This window comes from Scyliorhinus canicula, chromosome 18 (assembly GCF_902713615.1).
Source record: "Scyliorhinus canicula chromosome 18, sScyCan1.1, whole genome shotgun sequence".
NCBI classification, from domain to species: Eukaryota; Metazoa; Chordata; class Chondrichthyes; order Carcharhiniformes; family Scyliorhinidae; genus Scyliorhinus; species Scyliorhinus canicula.
Window position 1 is genome coordinate 83,446,916 of NC_052163.1, and position 21,240 is coordinate 83,468,155.

Consider the following 21,240-nt stretch of genomic DNA (forward strand, 5'->3'; position numbering starts at 1 on the left):
TCTTGCTTAAACACCTTCAACGTATCCACCTCCCTCTCCTCCTCCAAGATTTTCTTCAAAACACATCCTTATGATCAAGCTTTACTTAATCTCACTACTCACTTTTTCTTTCCAAGCTTTTACCCATTTAACCTTCATGAAATACCATTGAACATTACTGTGGGCAGCATGGTGGCACAATGGGTAACACTGCTGCCTCATAGCGCTGAGGACCCAGGTTTGAACCCAACCCCGGGTCATTGTCCGTCTGGAGTTTGCACATTCTCCTAGTGTCTGCGTGGATCTCACCCTCGCAACCCAAAAAGATGTGCAGGGTAAGTGAATTGGCCACGCTAAATTGCCCCTTAATTGGAAAAAAAAGAATTGGGCACTCTAAATTTTTTTTTTTTTTTAAAGAACACTACTATGTTAAACCCACTATTAAAATACAAGGTACCATTGCAATTGGATAAGGACAGACTTGAGTTGTGTACGATGCCCTACGTGGTTGAATCCTCCTCTGGCTCTCAATGCCCAAGCTGAAACTCAGGTGGGGTACTAGTGGAAAACTAGGATCTGTGGCCCAGCAGGGCTGATGTCTTCAGGAGATAAAGGCATAAAACTGGCAAAGACAGTTGTGGAGAAATAACATGCTATGCATTAAGCGTTACAATTATTTTAATGAGTTACAATGCCATACACTCATTATAAAAGAATAAGAATCCATAAAAATATTTTCTTTTAATAATACGCACTTTGAATACTCAGTAAAGTTGTAGTTGGCTCTTGCCCTGAAATACACTTCTTGGGTGGTGCAGCTTGCAGAGGTTAAAACTCAAGTCTTTTACTGAATGATCGTGAGAAACCAAGTTCCTATGGAGATGCATTTTAGAAACACGGCAGCTAATCGGAACAAGTGAAGCTTGTTTTTTTTTCCAAAGTGGTATGTCAAATTCACAGCAGCACGTCTGGCCGTGTCTTTTGAAGCTGCGAGTAATCATTTGGCTTTACTCTTCTCTTTTTCTCCCTACCATCGTGCAGTTTTCAAGGCATGTACAAAAGCTGAAATCAATGCCAGTGTACAGTTTAGGTGAATTAACTGATTCCACACTGTACCGTTAACACTTTTATAAATTAAACTGAAGTAACAATGTTAGGTTTCAGTCTTATCAAATCACAGTTTAAAATCAAATTCAGTGAGATCAGTGTAGCATCCCCACTTTGCTCAGAAAGGAAGTTGCAAAGAAAATGCTAAACTGGTGTAGTTAGGACTGAGATTTGTGGATTGGGGGTGGGGAATATGTTGTTTGACAAAAAGCAAGTCACCAGGAGCCGAATGTCAGCAACAGTCCAGAAACATTTCTTCTGTTGTGGTTGATTTGTTTTCTCAGAGGTATTCCTGTAGGAAGTGTAGCAGCATTATCTCATAGTGCTCTCCAGACTCAGGACAGCGAATACTGTGTCTTTCATTGGGATATATCTGTAGCAGAGACAAACAGACAACATCCAGTTATTTGCAAAGGATGGTAACATTTAAATATTTACAGCTGGGTAGCTCAGAAATAAGGGTTTGAGTACAAGGTCATTCAAAGCAAGTTGTACATTACTGAGATTCCGTCAGTGGAGGAAAGACAAAAGACTAAAATAATTTCCCGTGCTTCCCTGACAACCTAATGGATGAAGGCAGAGTCTGATGCTCCAACAGGCCAGAAGATCCCAGTTATAATTCTCAATCTAGGGCAGCACGGTGGCGCAGTGGTTAGCACTGCTGCCTCACGGCGCTGAGGTCCCAGGTTCGATCCCAGTTCTGGGTCACTGTCCGTGTGGAGTTTGCACTATCTCCCCGTGTTTGCCTGGGTTTCGCCCCCACAACCCAAATTATGTGCAGGGTGGGTGGACTGGCCACACTAAACTGCCCCTTAATTGGGAAAAATTAATTGGGTACTCTAAATTTAAAAAATAAGAAAAAAATAAATCATTCTCAATCTGTATCGAGTTAGCAGTTCCAGCCCAGCAGGGCGAGTAAAGTTTCCCTTTGTCACTCACTTAGGCCAGGGAGGGAAAAATCCGTGAAGGATTGCACTCTTAGATGCTACTCAAGGACTCCTGATAGAAGGTGCAAGTGAACATCAAACAAAGCTTGGCTAATGCCTTCCATGATCAAAAACTGTGATTAAGATTCATTGCATCAACGACACATCTCCCACTAAAAAGAGGCAACTTCAATTCTAAACTAACAACTGCCATTTTATGCCATTCACAGATAACTCGTGGAGTCAAAAATCGAGCTAAAATGTGACATATACAAATACAATTCAAACACCCTCTCTTTGGTGTGCAATCATGCCTTTAATCATTCATATAAAGGGAAAGAATAATAGTGATCTTCCACATATCTAAAAAGTGTCTCGGGTTGGAATGACCTTACTAGCCATTTACTCAACTCAAAACAGAGAAAAAAAGCCAGTTTGCCTTCTGCCAATACATCAGTTGATTCAAGTAAAAATCATACATAACACAAAGATCCCAGTAAGAAGTCTTGCAACACCAGGTTAAAGTCCAACAGGTTTGTTTTGAATCACTAGCTTTCGGCGCACTGCTTCTTCCTTCACCTGAGGAAGCAGCAGTGCACCGAAAGCTAGTGATTCGAAACAAACCTGTTGGACTTTAACCTGATGTTGTAAGACTTCTTACTGTGCTCACCCCAGTCCAACGCCGGCATCTCCACATCTCAAAAATCCCAGGGTTTGATGTCCAATTTGTTAAGTTAGCTGATCGCAACCAAGGGACATTTTATTTAGCTTCTGTACGAGAGTAAGGACAGCTCTCATTCCAACCCAACAACCATGGTTGGAAGCAAACGTTAGTCATAGATCATAGATAAACATTCATGAGCTAATGCTTCACAATTGAAGAGTACCCACTTGGCAAGTTACTGAAATGTGACTAGGAACTGTGGATCCATACATCAGAGAAAGATCAACGCCTTCAGGACAGGGAAATTACCTATTTTGAAGCAGCATATTTTCACACCTTTAGGATGCAAATTCTACCGTATTTCTAGTTAATATTTTCATTGAACTGGACGACTAACAAAAATAGCAAGGCAAGGTTGGCAAAACTACATGTCACAAGTGACGCCCTAGCCTTTTTCAAAGCTCAAGTGTTCTCCAGCACAAACATTGACAAAGACATACCAAGAATGCGGCAGACATTGGAGCCAGTAACGTACTCAATCTAGTTGAGATTACATGCTTCTATCTCAAGCAGTTATCAGATAGATTCAATGTGCATTGTGATTTATATATTTCTAGGTTGTTGGGCTGGTCCCTAATTGTTGCTTTGGAAAACATCACTGGACAGCCAAGATCTCAGTTGGAAATTGGAACCACAAAAGAAAACACTATTATCTGTGGGCAGCACGGTGGTGCAGTGGTTAGCACTGCTGCCTCACACCGCCCAACGTTCCAGGTTTGTCCCCGGCTCTGGGTCACTGTCCGTGTGGAGTTTGCACATTCTCCCCTTGTTTGCGTGGGTTTCACCCTCACAACTCAAAGATGTGTAGGATAGGTGGATTGGCCACGCTAAATTGTCCTTAATCGGAAAAATGAATTTTGTACTCTAAATTTATTAAAAAAAAGAAAACACTGATCTAATTCTTGGTATTCACAGTAAAGTAATAAATCAAATATAACAAATATAGCCTTACCTGAAGCTGATATGGCTTTCCAGCTCTGATTAGTTGTGATACTAAGAAATTTGTGTGGAAAAAGTGCACATTTTCATCTAAAAATCCATGCAGAATCAGCAAACGATTGGGCCTGGGTAAATAAAATATCAAACAAAACAAGGGTGAATAAAAAGGCAAAATGAACCAAGACGACTGTGCTATTTCATCTAAATCTGGTGCATAGTTCAATATTGTCTCAATCTAAAAGTCTTAGTTTGGGAATAGAGCTAATGCATCTTCTGTTGTAGGGTAAAGTCAGTACCAATGATTCCATTACATTTTTTTCCACGAATAACATTCACAACTCAGGCCGACTTCCATGAAATACCATTCCTGCTAAAATACCATACTAAAGTTTCATATATCAGGTTCAGATAATATCCCAGGCAGTTTATAATCTTGCATCAAATTCCTAATAATCTTAGATTTTAAATTACATTTTTATTTTGGCCAGTTAGATGAATGATAAAATATTGGTTCCAAGACCTTCACATATTTCCGCATTTTAAAAAGGCTCTTTGCAAATATGTCAGGAAATGCAGGTAGCCCTGAGCTCTTTTCACTGTTGACCATCAAGTCGCTGTGAAAATCTGAGTTTACACCCACATTGGAGTTTTCCATCTCATCCTCTGTACTCAATGCACAATAAAACATTTCTCAAGGGAAGCAATTGATATCCAACTATTATTACCGAGGAAAGCAAGATATATGGATTTTATTGTAACCATAACTCAATGCATCATTGGACTGTGCTGCCATAGGGGACATTAGAGGTGGAAGCTTAAAGTCTGCTGCCACCATTGCCTAAATGAGAGGCTAGGATAAAGCTGTATACTACCATCTAGTCAATTAGAACAGATGTTTTTTTTCCCCAATCACACTCATTGCCACTTTGGGGTTATTTCTATTCATCTTTAAATACACTCTGCTCGAACGTATCTTATGTACCATCTTGTGGACACCATCCAGCGATTTTCCTCCCTTTAGCTAAAAAATGTTCAGTGTTAAATTTATTAGTACTTACATACTTGTCTCCCCACCCCTTTATTTTATGTTGTCTATCTGCTTTTATTTCTCCCCCCACTCCTCATGAAGGGGTCTCCATAAAAACATGAACCTGTTTTTCAGCTGCTGAGAGGCCTCCATCATTTAGTTTATACCAGATTTCTTGCACTTGCAGATTTTAATTTCAAGTTGCCCAAATTCTACACAAATGATTCCTGTATGGAAGCAGAGATAAGGCATTGTATATCTGAGATCCAAATCCAAGTTATTACTTCCAAACTCCAAATCAAAATTCACAAGTGCATGATCAACATGATAGAGTAAGTCATCCCTCACATTAGAAATGGTACCAGTCATAAATGTCTGAACACACTCTACAAATATTTATGTGCCCCACATAATGGGGAATAACTTGTGGTGCACGTAAAAGGGAAGCTGGATAAAGAAGTGACGCAGAAAGGAACGGAAGATCATGCCAATAGGGTTAGTTAAGGTGCAAGAGAAGGCTTAGTAGTGCTGATTAGCCTGTTTGTGCTATAAATCGTATGTAGTGTCGTATTCTGCCACAAGAAACTATATTACAGTACTCACTCATTTGGTAGTTTATCAACATGTAACGCCACTGAACCAGCTTCATAACCTTGCTGATTACTTTCTGGGATGTCCATATAACGCTCAGTGTAACCAGTGTCATAGGCCATCCAGACTGTGACTGGCGCACCAGCTACAGCAACCTGAAAAATATCAAGATAATCTGTTATCTACAAGAGGACATTTGAGCAATGTCATGTCTTTTACAAATGGTTCAGTATCTGAGAGAGCAACCACTTCAGTTAAAATTTATTTTAGTCCATTTTTGTTCTAAATTTCAGCTTGCTCTGATGCACTGTGCCCCAAAAAACCCCACTGGTCTGCTCAGAGTACATTATAGTAAATAAGTTACTTTTGAAGTGTCGTGACTGTTGCATTGCAGGAAACATGGCTGCCGACTTGCACACAACAATCATCCACAAACAACATAATAGTGACCAGATAATTTGTTCCTGTGATGTTGATGGGAGGAGTGAATATTAGCCAAAATACTGGCGATAACTCCCTTGCTCCTCTTCAAAATAGTGGTGTGAGATTCTTTACATGCACTTCAGCAAGAATCAGGGCCTGGGGTTAGCATTGCAGCTGAAAGATGGCGAGAAAAGCAAGCAGACAGCCTACTACCAGTCTAGCCATTGGCATTTCTGAAGCTTTTTTTATGTACATAACATCCCAAGATATTTTTATTATTCACTGCCCCATAAAGTAACAGATAATGGATTTTAAGACTCAAACAAAAAGTATGGAGAAAAGTCAAGGCTGAGGGGTTTAGGAAAGGCAAGGCTGTCGATGGGATGAGGGAGGTGATATATAAATAAAAGTTTAGAATTAGAGGACTATAATGAAGATGGGGAATTAAGGCAGGAAGAAGTGACAGCTGTACAGAGAGGCCATGAGGGAGTTAAAGGAGAAAATGATAGAGAAGTTAATAAATTGAAAGATCAAGAGCCCATGTAGGTCAGTATGATGGCGATGAGTGAATAGAACTCAGTGGTAAACATGTATAAATTACTTTTGGACAATTGAAGTTTGTCAGAAGATGGGAAGAATAATCACGGAGAATTTAGTCTGAAGATAGCAAGAAACATGAATAAAACATCCAGCAGTGATTTGGATGAGATAGGATGGGAGGGGAGGGGAGGTCACTGCAAAACTGATCGAGGTGACTTTGGTGACGGATTGAATATGGGGCTTGAGGCTCACAAACATGAACAGGACTGGTAGTTTGGTTCAGTCTAAGCAAGCAGCCAATGGGGGAGAAAGGTCAAATGGCAGGTGACAAGAGCAGCAGCCTTGGTCTCCAGGAAATTTTTGACACATGCATTACAACATAAAACATAGTATGCTATCAAAGTGGTCATCTTGGTGCTGAAATCGTGCTTGTTGTCACCAGCATATAGATGGAAATTAACTTTACATTTCTAGGTATAATTATCGCATGGGGATAAGAAAATGAGGAAAAACAAAGACAGTTGCACAGAGGAATCTGGTCAGAAACTACTGAAGTTTTGCTGGTTTTGTTGGAAAACCTAACAGTTAAGGGTTGTTCCACGGTGCTAGAGAACTGGAGAGATGACGGAAGAGAGGGTGGAGCAGGACGATACAAATGCTATGTTCTGATCATGGCAGAAGCTGGATTGAAGGTACTGGAGTTCATAAAGAACTCAGCAGAGTTTCATTCCTCCACTCCATAACAGAACATTACAGCACCAGCACTGTCATCACTCAACAGAATAAAAACTGTCCCACTAGACTCCCTAACCGACTTCACATGTCACATGCCCTAGGGACTCAAATGTTCACGGCTCGTCTTACCAAACGAATGTAACATTTGAAATTACTTCCTTCTATTTGTTCGGACTTACCTTTAAAGGACAAAATAATTGATTTTTAAAAAAAATATTTAAAACGAATCTAAACCAAGAGATCAAAATCACCTGCTAACAAAAGGGATTCATTACCTATGAGCAAATTTTGAAGTGATTAAATGCCATTTCACTTAGGATTCCATGATTTAGTTTAGCTGCACAGCACCACAAACGTGAGCGCTGGTCCCAGCTATCATTTTATTGTGCTTTCAAATAAACACAATGTTTTTAAACATAATTCAACCAAATTTATTCAGTTTGTGCTTTTATTACCTTGAAGACTTTGGGCTTGTGAATCAAACCCATGAGGGAGAGAAAACCTCCATATGACCAGCCATGGATGGCAACTCTGTTTAGATCAATGAAGCCGTACTTCTCTGCGACCCACTGCAGCCCTTCCACCTGATCTTCGATCTCTACCTGGCCCTGTGAGGGAGGGGAGAAAATATAGATGTACGGTTTCAGTAATTATTGTGTTCCACAGTTAAGAGTAAAAATAAAGCAGTCATTTAGACTGCGTAGTTTAAGAGCATTAGCACATAGCTGGGCGCAGGTCACCTCAAAAAGAAAATGGTGCAGGGGCTTATGAGACATTGAGGAGACAGGAAACGAGTTGCAGTTCCAAGAACAAAGCGAACAGTTTAGTTCAACTGAACAGAACATAGTTCACCAAAACATTTATTTAGCAAAGTCACATCAGTTGATTTACAATTTGACAGCAGCATTCATTAGAAAATTATAAATACACCATTTCAGAATTAAAGTCAGGCATGTGGGATTAAAGCTATAAACCTGAATAAGTGAAACATTAATTCAAAGTAGACCTCAAAAAAATGTTACTCAAGAGGGTGGTGAATGCTTAGAATTACCTGCCCTGAGGGGTTAAGACCTTGGAACTCTATGCAAGGTTAAACTCAATGGGTTGAATCATCTCCTTCACTTCTATTTACTTTTTATGATTAGGCGAGTTCAAGATGTTCCTTGAACGTGAAGCTAGGGGAGTTTGATTACTAGATGTACAAGCTGGATGTGCTGAAGACTACTTGCACTTCCTTGACTTTCTCAACTGTTCTGAGCTCTGTAGACACCGCTAGCTTTTAAAGAGACTTGAACTTCCAGTTACTAGTTGAAAGAATAATATGGCAAATTTACTGTTTTAAAACTTTTCCTGCAACAAATAACTAAGAAAATAATATGGGCCTGATCTAATGGCCTCGTTGCGCCTGACTCTGTGACGCAACAAGGTCGTTAAATCTCGGGAGAGGCTGTGGCGCTTGGAATGCCTTGCAAGACCGAATGCAATCACGAGACATCGCGATTCAAAGTGAGCCAATAGATACATCTAAGAATGTTTGGATTCTCCAGAGGCCTGGGAACAAATGGCTGTGCCTGGGAGACCTTGCAGGGCGCTGTTTAGCACTGGTCCACACAAATGTAAAACATAGACTGACTTCTAGGATTCATTAACCAAGTATTGATAACATTTAAGGAGCATGGCTGATCTTTTTGTGGACCCAGCTTCACTAACCCTCCCCCTCACCGTAACCTTTTATTCCTTTTCTACCTTTGCCTTAAAAACATTTAACGAGGTAGCCTCAACTGGGGAGGGAACTTCACAGATTCACGACCCTTTGTGTGAAGAAGCTCCTCCTCAATTCAGTCCAAAATCTGCTCCGCCTTACTTTGAGGCTATGCCCCCTAGATCTAGTTTCACCCGCCAGTGGAAACAACCTCCCTGCTTCTACCCTATCTATTCCCTTCATAATTTTATATGCTTCTATAAGATCCCCCCTCATTGTTCGAAATTCCAATGAGTAGTCGTAGTTTACAGAGTCTCTCCTCATAAGATAATCCTCTCGACTCTGGAATCTCCTCTGCGCATCCTCCAGTGCCAGTACATCCTTTCTCAAGTAAGAACTTCCTTTACCCTGAGACTGTATGAAACACCATTGTAACAGCTTGGTGAATGTGTTCATTCCTCCTTTTCCTGCCTCCCAACCCCTTAAAGGCACAAACACAATTATTGATTTTGGAAAGATTTGAGGTTCACTGTGCAAATTTATGGATTCATTTCAGTGGGACTTGAAATTCCCATCGAGCATTGCACAACTGTAGTTGGAAAATTCCAAAGGGAGACCTCCAAATCCCTCCAAAAATGGGGTTGACTTGTACGCTAAATATAAAAGCGAACTATTGGCGTGCGTGCGGGTGTAACCAGTGTCAATAGAATCTACACCCTAGTGCCACTATTCATGCATTACTAAAGAAGGGAAATAATTAAATATGTTTCTTAATATGTAGAGTTCTTCAGACTGCAAAAACATGGGTGGGTATAGACATGCTTAATTAAATGCCAATTTAAAACCACTGTGGTAAAAGGGAAAATACCATTTTGTTTTTGAGGGCCCCTTCGAACAAAAGACCTCGCTGACAGGACCCCCTGCCATCGATCACCACCACTGCATAACCAAGAGATGCCAGTGTATTCAGCCTCAGGTACTTTATTCCCTTGAACGAGTTGTTCACCAGCTGGACCTACATGAACAAGGAAACAAATTTTACAGTCAATGCCCTTGGTAGCCAGGTGAGTGAAGATGTTATGAGAAACTGCAAGAGTTTCACCAAATTCTCCACCGTTAAGTGCACTGTCTCAAATAGCTTCATATATAAGCCTTAGATTCTTAACTTGGACAGCTTTACAGTAACCCACCAGTGAACCAGTGAACACCAAACAGGGATTAATTATAAATTACTATGAATGAAAAGTCTACTGAGAATTCCTGAACAGGTGCAATAGGACCAAAAGTACCTCTGCCTAACAAGTGGAGAATACAATTTAGTTGAGATGTTTTAACCCTGCAGAACTGTAAATGGCTAGTACACAAATGATGCAACTTCGCACTTTCAGAGAAGTGTTTTGCTGGCTGTGATCACACATTTATAGTCAATTTAACAAACTAAGTGTAAATACCGTAAATCGTGGCATATAAGATGACTTCAACTTTCCAGACATAAATATCATCTTTTTCCATATACTAAGCATATTAGTCGACCCCCCCCACCCATTTTCAGCTATGACACGCTATATACTTGCATTAGTCGTCTGTCTCAATTTTAACACACAAATGGATGGTTATCTTATAACTTGGTTCAAAGGATCAAGCAGGCAACATGGGTTGTGATGCAAAGATGCTCGGGCATTTAGATTCCCACATAGAGCAAAACCCATAGGGCGAATGACAAAGGTGGCAACCACCCACACGCACGCCAACAGTTCGCTTTTATATTTAGCGTACAAGTCAACCCCATTTTTGGAGGGATTTGGAGATCTCCCTTTGGTATTTTCCAACTACAGTTGTGCAATGCCCGACGGGAATTTCATGTCCCCCTGAAATAAATCCAGAAATTTGCACAGTGAACCTCAAATCTTTCCAAAATCAATAATTGTGTTTGTGTCTTTAAGGGGTTTGGAGGCAGGAAAGGAGGAATGACCACATTCGCCAAGCTGTTACAATGGTGTTTCATACAGTCTCAGGGTAGAGGAAGTTCTCACTTGAGAAAGGATGTACTGGCACTGGAGGATGTGCAGAGGAGATTCCAGAGTCAAGAGGATTAGCTTATGAGGAGATATTCAGTAGACTGGGACTGTACTCATTGGAATTTAGAACGCTGAGGGGGGATCTTATAGAAGCATATAAAATAATGAAGGGAATAGACCAATGTGGCCGGAACGGACTGATGGTGTTCGAGCTCCCCCACTTGGGTCTGTGACACCCTCTGGGACCGATCCGGACGACCGCTTATCACGGCAAAAATTCGGGGAAAGCCCACTGAATTACTCTGGGACACAGGAGGGTCCCGCACGACCATTAATTCCTCCAGTATACCACAGGCAGACACGTGGCCCACTACAGCCACAATAACATTCAGCGGCTTTACAGGCCACTCACAGCAGGGACACATTACAGCCCCTGTACCCATCCAACTAGGGAATATCTCCACCAAACACCCCGTTGTTTTAGTTAATCTGCTCCGCACAGCAGAACACATACTGGGCATTGACTTTATGAATGCCCACAGCATGTCGTTCGACCCAGTCAATCAGTGTGTCTGGCGAATGGCAAAATCAGACAGAGCACCCACAACGCTCACAGTAGGAGAGTACGCAAACAGGATTAGCACAGAAGGCGACTATTGTTTTGACCCGACCACACTTAGCACGGACAAACAGGTTAGGGCAGTTTTGAACACACACATGACAGCATTTGCCAGTCACCGGCACGACTGCGGCAGAATGACTGTACAAGTTCAAATTACAGGACCTGACCCGAGACCACAGAGACAGTACAGATTTCCCCTAGAAGCAGAGGGAGAAATTGGAAAAGTTATAGAGAGCTTATTAGAGCAGGGTGTACTTAAGACAGTATCCTCGACTAATAATGCCCCTATTTGGCCAGTGAGGAAGCCCGACGGATCATGGCGTCTGACCATTGATTATCGGGAACTCAACAAAGTTACCCCAGCAGTAGCCCCCACGGTAGCAACAAGTCCCGAGACCATGCTCAAGCAGGGACTCCACTCCAAGTATTTCACGGTATTGGACATTAGCAACGGCTTTTGATCAATCCCATTGGCAAAGGCGTGCCAGAATAAATTTGCCTTCACATTCAAAGGACAGCAGTACACGTGGACATGCCTCCCACAAGGATTCCACAATTCCCCCTCCATTTTCCACCGACAGCTGGCAAATGGACTAGCAAAATTTTCCCGACCCGAATGTCTGGTACAGTATGTGGACGACCTATTACTGCAGACAGACACCAAGGCAGAGCACATCACGCTTCTGTCTGAACCCTGGAACTTCTGAACTCAATCGGAAGTAAGGTTAACCCCAGAAAGGCCCAAATATTGGAGAATCAAGTGATGTATTTGGGTACAGTCATCACACACGGCAAACGCGAGATCGAGTTCAAAAGAATTGACTCAATCGTCAAATTGCCCCTTCCCCAAAATGTTTCAGCCCTCCGGTCGCTTTTAGGACTGGTTGGGTATTGTCGGAACCATATCGATGGTTTCGCGACCAAGGCAACCCCACTATCAGACCTCCTTAAGAAAGGAGCCCCTTGGGAATGGCTTCCGCAGCATACAGAGGCTGTGGAAGAGTTAAAGAAAGCCCTTAGCGCAGCACCCGCGCTACAAGTTACAGACCCACTCTCCCCCTATGCAATTGAGGTAGCTAGCACACATCTGACGCTCTCGGCCGTGCTCCTTCAGGAACGGCACGAGCAGCTACGACCAGTGGCTTATGCCTCCAGACTGTTAGACCCAGTAGAGCAAGGTTTCTCAGCCTGTGAAAGGCACCTGCTCGCGGTATCCTGGGCAGTACAATACTTTTCTTACATTACCGGACTCAACCCCATCACCATTTTGACCGAACACACCCCCACACAGTTACTTTTAGACGGACGACTGAAGGACGGTTCAGTGAGCCAGATAAGAGCAGCTAGGTGGACACTTCTGTTACAGGGACGGGACATAACAGTTAAACGGACCAAGACACACACATTTTTAGCGGACAACCCCATGAATGTGAAATAGTAACCCCCCTACACAACACAGGACCCTTCATTGCTAAAACACCCCCCAGGAAGATAGGGAATTCAAGCCAGAGTCCCCAGCACACAGACACGTGTGCCCCCTTGAAGATCTATGTGGACGGTTCATCCACAGTTTTAGATGGCGAACGCATTACTGGATGCGGTATTTATGTGGAAGATGCGCAGGGACGCGCACTAGAGGAGATAGCATTAAAGTTACCCGGACACTTAGGCGCGCAGGCAGCAGAGCTCGCGGCCATAGCATACATAGTGGACCACCCAGATTCGTTCCCCAGGCCAGCAGACATATATTCGGACAGTTTATATGTCTGTAACAGCCTAACAGATTTTCTACCCCTGTGGAGGACAAGAGGTTTTGTCTCTGCAGACGGGAAGCCCCTTCCATCTGCCCCATTACTCCGCCATATCCTAGAGAAGGCAAAGGATAGGTCGTACGGCATTATTAAAGTTAGAAGCCACCATCGATCATCCCCCCCTGGAAGTGTGAAAGCCGACGCACTGGCTAAAGCAGGTTCCAGGAGAGGTCATTTTTGGACACCCCCAGCTAGCGCACCAGCTAGCGCCCCTGTGAGTTCAGTTCAGGTCTCACAGACAGACATAGAGGATTTAGTACAGGCACAGAGGCAGGACGAAAATCTCCGGGAGATTTTAAAAGGAAACTTTGTGGCCCAGTACGACAAATTCAAACACGCTTTGACCACACATGGGGGTGTGATTATCAAAGACAAGTTGTATGTGATTCTTGTGAGAAAGACAGGAATCAAATGATTGCCTTATTCCATGACGGTCATGGACACCAAGGGATCGACCCTACCACAGCCCACCTTAGACAGCTCTGTTGGTGGCCCAATTTAAGAGACGATGTAACGCACTACATAGAGAACTGTTTGATTTGTGCACAAAATAACCCGGAAAGGTATTCAAAGAAGACACAACTCAGCCACACTCGCCCCGTTAATGGCCCCTGGACTAACCTCCAGATCGATTTTGTAGGTGCATTGCCCCCTTGCAGGAATGGCTATAAATATGTTCTGGTGGTCATAGACACGTTTACGAAATGGGTAGAGGCGTTCCCATCTCGTACAAACACAGCAAAGACAGCCGCAAAGATCCTGACCCACCACATTTTTACTAGATGGGGACTCCCCAGAAGTATTGAATCAGACCAGGGATCTCATTTTACAGGACGGATCATGAAGAACGTTCTGACCATATTCGGCGTCAAACAAAATTTCCACATTGCGTATCACCCCCAGTCAAGCGGAATAGTGGAACGCATGAATCGGACTCTAAAATTGGCCCTTAAAAAGATGGTCCAGGACAACAATTCAACTTGGGATTCAGTGCTCCCATTCGCACTTATGTTTATAAGAAACACAGTTTCAGCATCAACAGGTTTCACCCCACACACACTCATGACCGGATGCTCTATGAAAGGATCTGAATTCCTTTTAGGACTCGACATGACCAGCCCAGAAGTGACGGCCCTCACACACAAGACAGCAGTAAAACAATTAGTTGAAACTGTAAGGTCGGCTCAGTTAGCCGCCGCAGTAAAATTGGGTACAAAACGGAAACAGAGCAAAGCTTGTTTCAACAGGACTGTCCATACCACAGAATTTCAGGTTGGGCAACAGGTAATGTTATCTGTGTATAACCCCAGCATGTTTTTGGCCCCAAAATTTTCCGGCCCGTACTCAATTTCAGACAAAATCAGCCTGTCAGTATATAGGATAAAGTGCCCCAACGGAAAGACTGCGTGGTTCCATATTAACCAGTTAAAGGCATATGGATCACAGTCCAACCATGTCCTGCTAGACGCAGCAGAACACCACGCCCCGCCCACAAGAGACACATTTCCACCCTCCCCCTCACAGACCAGCTCCTCATCGGACTCGACCTCGACTCCGCCCACTGACTTCAGAACACGCCCCGAAACGCCCACAAGCTGCCACAGCAGAGACAGCGACTGTGACCTTGACGACCGCCACAGCACGCCTCCCTACTGCCCTGATACAACAGACCCCACACACATCAACTACGACACCGACTACAGTTATTTAGAGATCACTTATATCAAAACTCCAGACCCACACCCAGCCCCACCGCCCAACTATGACGACCCCGAAAACGTTCATTCAAATTTAGACCCCACGATTTGGCACAGGGACAATTCTTGGAGACTTGTCCGAAATGACGAGAGTGACCCCCGGTCACACAACGCTAAAATTGCATGCCTGATCCATACAAGGTTATGGGATCCGGGAGAAGAGGATGACTCTGAGTCTGACTCCCGACACGGCAACCCCTTTGCGACCCTGTTGGCAGAGAATGAAGATTATTGAGGTGTCCAGATGATGTGAAAAGAGGAACCGCTTGAGAGATAAACGGTGTCCTTTCTGATGGAACCTGCACGCATGTTGATGATGTTTGTTTGTATGTTAAATGTTTGATTTGGAGATTGGCCACTCGGTTTTCAGCTGAAAAGCTTGTGACCACCTCACATGCCGTTACGTTTGTCCGCAGAAATCTCTGTGAACTTGACTCAGCTGCAATGTCTGGAGCCCAACTTAAGGCTTCACCCGTACCCCACTAGGAGCATCTCGGCTCCCCTTTTTTTTTAGGTGCCCCTCTATTCTGGGAATAGAGGCTGCAAATCCACGACGAACACATTCATGCCCGTTCATTCCAGGTCACTCAGGCAGTGGACAAACGGCATTGAGGACCCGCCCTGTCTGAGGACCCCCCTCTGGTCAGCTAAGCTCGGATACAGCACAGCACGCCCTACCTGGGGATTCCATTCAAATCTTACCCGTCGCGGCCCATACGCAACTCATTCGGATATCTCATTTCTAAAGTTTGGTTTCATTTTTGTTTGAGGTAGCCCTTCGGCTGCCATTCCTTATGCTATTACATCCAGGAACATTGGGATGGTACATCGCAAAAACCTGCGAGACGGCTCGCAGTGGCAAGGTTGTTAAGTGTATGACTGGTCCTAAATTCGCTTTTGAAAAACAAATGAGGGGAGTCACAGGGAGTGACTTGGCCATTCATTTAAGGGACAATTGGAATAAGAGGACAGATACACTAACATTAAAGGTATTAAACGGATCATTGACAGATACTATGCTTGATCCCATAGCTTTCGGACGTTCGAAGGAGGGATCAGAGCAAGATCAGCAATACAAAGGGACAGACGGAAGAGAAGAAAGAAGACCACGATGAAGACCTATATGTTTTTAGTTATTGTTTTTGTATTTTTGCACGCGGACGCAAACCCTTTTTCCCCAATGACTCCCGCCGTTAATGTTTCCCAGACACCGATTTCTCAAAGCCTAGTAAGGAACAGCGATGACCAGACCTGGTGCACAAAATTTATGAACTGGTATTCCCTTTCGTATGTTATTGAATCACTTTGGTGATAGCAGCTCCCCCCAACCCCTTGATGAGTAATTAATGATTTAATTTTGATTTGATGTTGTAAAGTAAAGACCTTTTCTGATGTTTTGTAATGTTCTGAGCTCGACTGTCGAGCCAGAAATGGAATGTAATGATAATGTTTTAAGGATAGGAAGTTAGAATGTTTAAATGTGTAAGGGAGTGTAGTTTACAAAGGATAGTTAGAGGTTCCCTAGTAATGCATGTCCCTTTTGACATAGCGCCAACCAGAGACTGTTAGATAAAGATTTTGTGCCATAATTGAGGAAAGTGTAGAGGCCATGGGACTCGCTGAGATCAGGGAACACAAAGACACCGAACTTGGGTGATCCTGCATGATTTCTCATGAGGATCACAAGGAGGGTGTAGCCACCTGGGGTGACCACTGCCCAACACAAAATGGAAGATTGCAAGGAATGCAGGGAAATTGGACATATTGTAAAAGCAAGCAGCTTGCAAAGCGCTTGTATATTCAGACTACTGCAGAAACCAGTTCTGACTGCTGCAGAAACCAGACAGCACTGTGAAAAGAAACCAGTTAACATACTAATGAGGTAATACCGGGCGATCCCCAGGTACAATGGAAACAAGTTAAACACAAGTCAATACATTGAATAGAAGGCCAGACTTTTCGGCGCCAAAGAAGTCCAAAACAATAAGTCCCAAGAACCGCCACAGTGATTGAGGTACTGCCCCGTTATTGGGGAATTCAAATCAATCGATTGGGAAGAGACCCAATCGATTGCGAGAGTATAGAGGGTCCACCCAGGTGGGCGCAAGACCCTGAGAGGGGTTTAAGACAGAGACCCCAGCTCTCTCTCTCTCTGCCAGCCTCTCCTTGACCAGCCAGCCCTCCCAGCAGAACACCGTTGCAGCAGAAGAACCTTGAGGAGGAGAGGTCTGGACAGCAGCCGCCAGCAAGTAAGTGTCACAACGCACGCTACGTGAGTAGACACTCCTGACCCCCTTTAGTCCATAACTACTGGAAGCCTGCGGATCCAGGACAAAGCTAGAGGCCGTTGTTCCCTGATCCGGCAGTCCCCTTATCCAGATAAGTATTTGGCCTATTAGTGGTAGGATTAGCCTAGTCTTATAGTTTATATGCATGATTAGTAGATTACTGTAATATAATAAACGTGTCTTGTTTGAACTTACTAACTGGTGCATGGATTTATTGCTTTGAACTTGAACCTTGTGGCGGTATCTTAACGATACCTGGTGACTCCAAAGCTAAGGAACGAAACAGAGCCAAATTCAGTGTTAAGCACACTCACCCAGAACGAGCCACAACAGGAAATTAAAATCTTTTGTGCTTTCACCAGTGGCATCCAGAGGGACAATAGTAACTGGCTTCATGGCAGTACGGATTTAAAAATAATTGTCATACAGGCAGACTTTGACCAGTAGATTTAAGATTTAAATTTGAACACCGAGGGCCAATAAACAGACATCCCCTTTAATGAAATTTGAAGTCAAGTGGCAATGCATTATTAATCACTTTCATTTACTTTTATATTTGGTACATTTCTGGGTAGAAATTCCACAGCTCCTGATACTGACACAAGTCAGGATCATATTCTGCATAACTCCACAATTCCGACCTGGGATTTTCTTCTCATTATTTTGTATGGACAAGATTACAGGCAGAAAATGTTCAATTTCATAATGCGTTCCTCAGTATGTGCCAGGAGCTGGTGCAGAAGCCTAACTTTTGTGCGTGTACAAAATGTGTATGCCCGTTTGCTGGTACACTGTTGTATTTACACCATAGCCAGCCTATCTCACTAGCTTTATGATGGGTTAAGTCACAAAGTGGCAAGCTCCATGAGCGTCGTCTTTTCACCATTTGCTCAACGGCAATTGGTTTGCATGTGGGAGGGGTAGGAAAATACAGCGAGAAAGGTCCATGAAAATTGACTATTCTCGTCTTGGCAACACCCCACTTGATGAGCACCCCACCTGTTTGGTCAAAATTGTTACATGGACTGGGAAAGAGAAAATATCAACAGATTAGAAATGTAAACAAATGTATACAATCTTAGCACAGCTGCCTCACAGCGCCAGGGACCCGGGTAGGGTGCTCTTTCAGAGAGTCAGTGCATACTCGATGGGCCAAATGGCCTCCATCTGCACTGTAGTGATTCTACGATTCTATTAAAAAGGGTAACAGGCTATGTCAAAGGCTTAGACTGTAAATACACAATGGTCATCTTGCGCAATTCAGACAAGAAAACATCCCTGGTTTGATCTCTGGCCTCTGATATTACACAATCTTATCCAAGAGAGATTCTATAATTCACTTCCATGACCTTAGTATCGATAGGTCGACATTGGGTAGAAACAGATAGGCTGAAGTATCCCACAAGGATGCTAATATTTTGAAATATAAGAAGAACTAAACGTGCAGAGACACCATTAAGTAGGATGTAATGGGACAGTTCCACTAAGTCTTCCAAAATCCTGTTATTTCACATTTTAGCACAACCAATCATGCTTAATATATGAAGCAGAACTCAAAAGGGACTCTACTGCATTGCTTGAAGTTGCTTCGCAAAAACAATTTTTCTTGAAACAGCAACACAATTCGTCCCATTCCCCTGCTCTTCCCCCTACAACCATGCATACTTTTCCTATTGTAGTATTTACCCAGATCCCTTCAGTACGTAATAAATCGCCTTGCTCTTTTCTTTCCAAGAATGCATTCAGAATCATAGTTCTCTGCAAAATAATGTTTCCCTAATTTTGCCTCTAGCTTTTTAGCCGATTAGCTTAACTCTATGCCCTCTGTTCTTCAACTCTTATGCCACTGAGGGCTGCAACAAGGTGGTGAAATAAGCTTAAGAGATGACTTCTAATAGATAAAAAATAATTAAATGCCAATTTAAAACCACTGTGGTAAAAGGGAAAATACCATTTTGTTTTTGGGGGTTATTTGTGGTTGGAAAACTGATGACAGAGTAGTGAACTATTTTGTTAAAGGAGAGAAGCCCAATAATACGTGGTCCAACAAGATCTAGTTACAAATGGCTGTACCAGTTGTGAAGGATACAAGCCTTAGCACCTTAGACTTGAGCAATCTAGGATGGAGGCCATACACCAGGAGGAATAAATTGGGTGATTTGATGGGGAAATCATAACATGAAGATAAAGGAGTAGATGAGCAAACTTAATCACTGCAGAATAGCAAGCCATTCTGCACCCGTGATGGCTACCCCTGTGCTCAAAGAAACTGGGGACTTGTTCAAATTTGCATACATTGGATTGGGTTTGGTTTCCTACCACCTATTGCTATTTACAGCCACTTGCTAAGGTTCCTCCTCCAAAGTGTTTGCAATATATGTCGCATCAATGCAGAATAATTCCTGAGTGGAAAACTAGCTGATAATTTGGTGTAAACAGACAACTTCACAGGGTAATGGTGGGCTATGCAGCAAGGCACTTGGAAAGAAGGGCTTTCATTCAAAACCTCATCTTGTGGAGATCTCTCCAATGCTGGCTGCCTACATGGACAGTTCTTGTATGCTTAAAAAGTTATGCGGAATGAAAAAAGTAAAAAGGAAAATTGGAAGGTAAAGTGCAAAACAAAAATAAAGATGACAGGATCCTTCTTTAGTTCTATTGGTGTTGACCGGCAGAAAAATCTATCTTTAGAATTAAAATTCATCAAACCAGATTTAAAAAAAACAGAAAATGCATTAAATACTCAGCAGGTCTGCCAGCATCTTTGGAGAGAGAAAAAAAATTTCAGCGCAATAAACTGTTTCTTTCACCACAGATGCTACCAGAACTGCTTATTATTTCCAGCGTTTTCTGTTTTATTTCAGATATCCAACATCCGTGGTACTCTGTTTCTGCTGCTGTCAGGTATGCAGTATGTCCACTCCCCATTCCACAACTCTCCCTTTCACAAGTTCAAATCACGGAGATGTAGGTCAGCAGAACTGGTGTTTAGAAGCCCAGCTTTGTGCAGAGGTACTCCTATATTATTCTGAGCTAACATCGCATGCCTTAACATTACAAAATAACTTTCTTGCTGCTTGTTCAGCTGAGACTACTCAGTTTTATTAGGGCACTGGTTTGTGAGATTGTCTGATGCAAGGTAAGACAACAAGTTCCCAGCCTACCCAGTCTGGCTCACTAAGGTTACAACTGACAGTCGAAAGTGCAGAATACTGTGCACCTGACTTATTCACTCAGATCCGCCATTGGTTTGGTTATGAATCTCTGCTGCAGGTCTTTAGTCTTGGATCTTCCCAACCATAAAGACATCCCTCCCCTCCACCCCCCCCCCTCCCCAGCCCCCGCCCCCCCCTCCAACCCCCCCGCCCCTCCCCCCCCCCCCCCCCCCCCCCCCCCCACAACATCCCAAATAGAAAATCACGTGCCGCTAATAGGCAATAGACATGAGACACGCTAACCCATTGGAAATGTATCACTGTTCTTTCAACTTAGCTAGTAAAACCCTGAAATGCGCAACATAATACAATGGGACTACATTCACTACAAAGCACACAGCCATTCAAAGCAGCAGCTCAGCAACAGTTTCTGAAAGGTAGTTAAGAATAGGCAATAAAGTACTGGCTGTGGCAGGAATGCAAAGACAGAGGATAAAATTGATTGAAATTAGCTTCAGGAACGTCAATAATATATTCGGACTTTTTCAACTGCCTCCTGCACTTAAACTTTCTGGCTGTTTAATTGAAAAATAACCAACCCAGACACCAATTAAAACAAGATATCTCCTGGTAGCCTTACCTGTGGCCCTCCATAAACAAAGAGAATAGTGGGGTGCTTACGAGCTGGTTGCAGGCTGTGAGGTTTATATAACATGCCGTACAGCTTGAAACCAGATTTACTAGAGAAGTTGAAAATTTCAGGTGGCACATAATCAGGGGGACAACCTGTTGAAGATAAGGCAGAAAAGTTAAAACTTACACTGCAAAGTGACAAAGATTCAGGTCAGTTTATCAAACTTTTGCCCAATTTGTACTGTAACTCACAGCATTGGCAT

General features: G+C 43.1%; 1 protein-coding gene across 6 annotated transcripts in view; it reads right to left on the reverse strand.

The window, feature by feature from the left end:
* Positions 1 to 639: 639 nt before the first annotated feature.
* Positions 640 to 21,240, reverse strand: part of dpp9 (dipeptidyl-peptidase 9) — a 111,569-nt gene continuing 90,968 nt past the window's right edge. For all 6 annotated transcript variants that reach the window (XM_038776655.1, XM_038776657.1, XM_038776658.1 and 3 more), the window contains 6 exons: positions 20,985 to 21,130; positions 9,562 to 9,708; positions 7,447 to 7,599; positions 5,306 to 5,448; positions 3,689 to 3,800; positions 640 to 1,459 (listed from right to left, as the gene is read on the reverse strand). In XM_038776655.1, the coding sequence (XP_038632583.1) occupies positions 1,367 to 1,459; positions 3,689 to 3,800; positions 5,306 to 5,448; positions 7,447 to 7,599; positions 9,562 to 9,708; positions 20,985 to 21,130 (794 nt within the window). In that variant the 3' untranslated portion in view covers positions 640 to 1,366. The remainder of the gene's footprint in view (positions 1,460 to 3,688; positions 3,801 to 5,305; positions 5,449 to 7,446; positions 7,600 to 9,561; positions 9,709 to 20,984; positions 21,131 to 21,240) is intronic.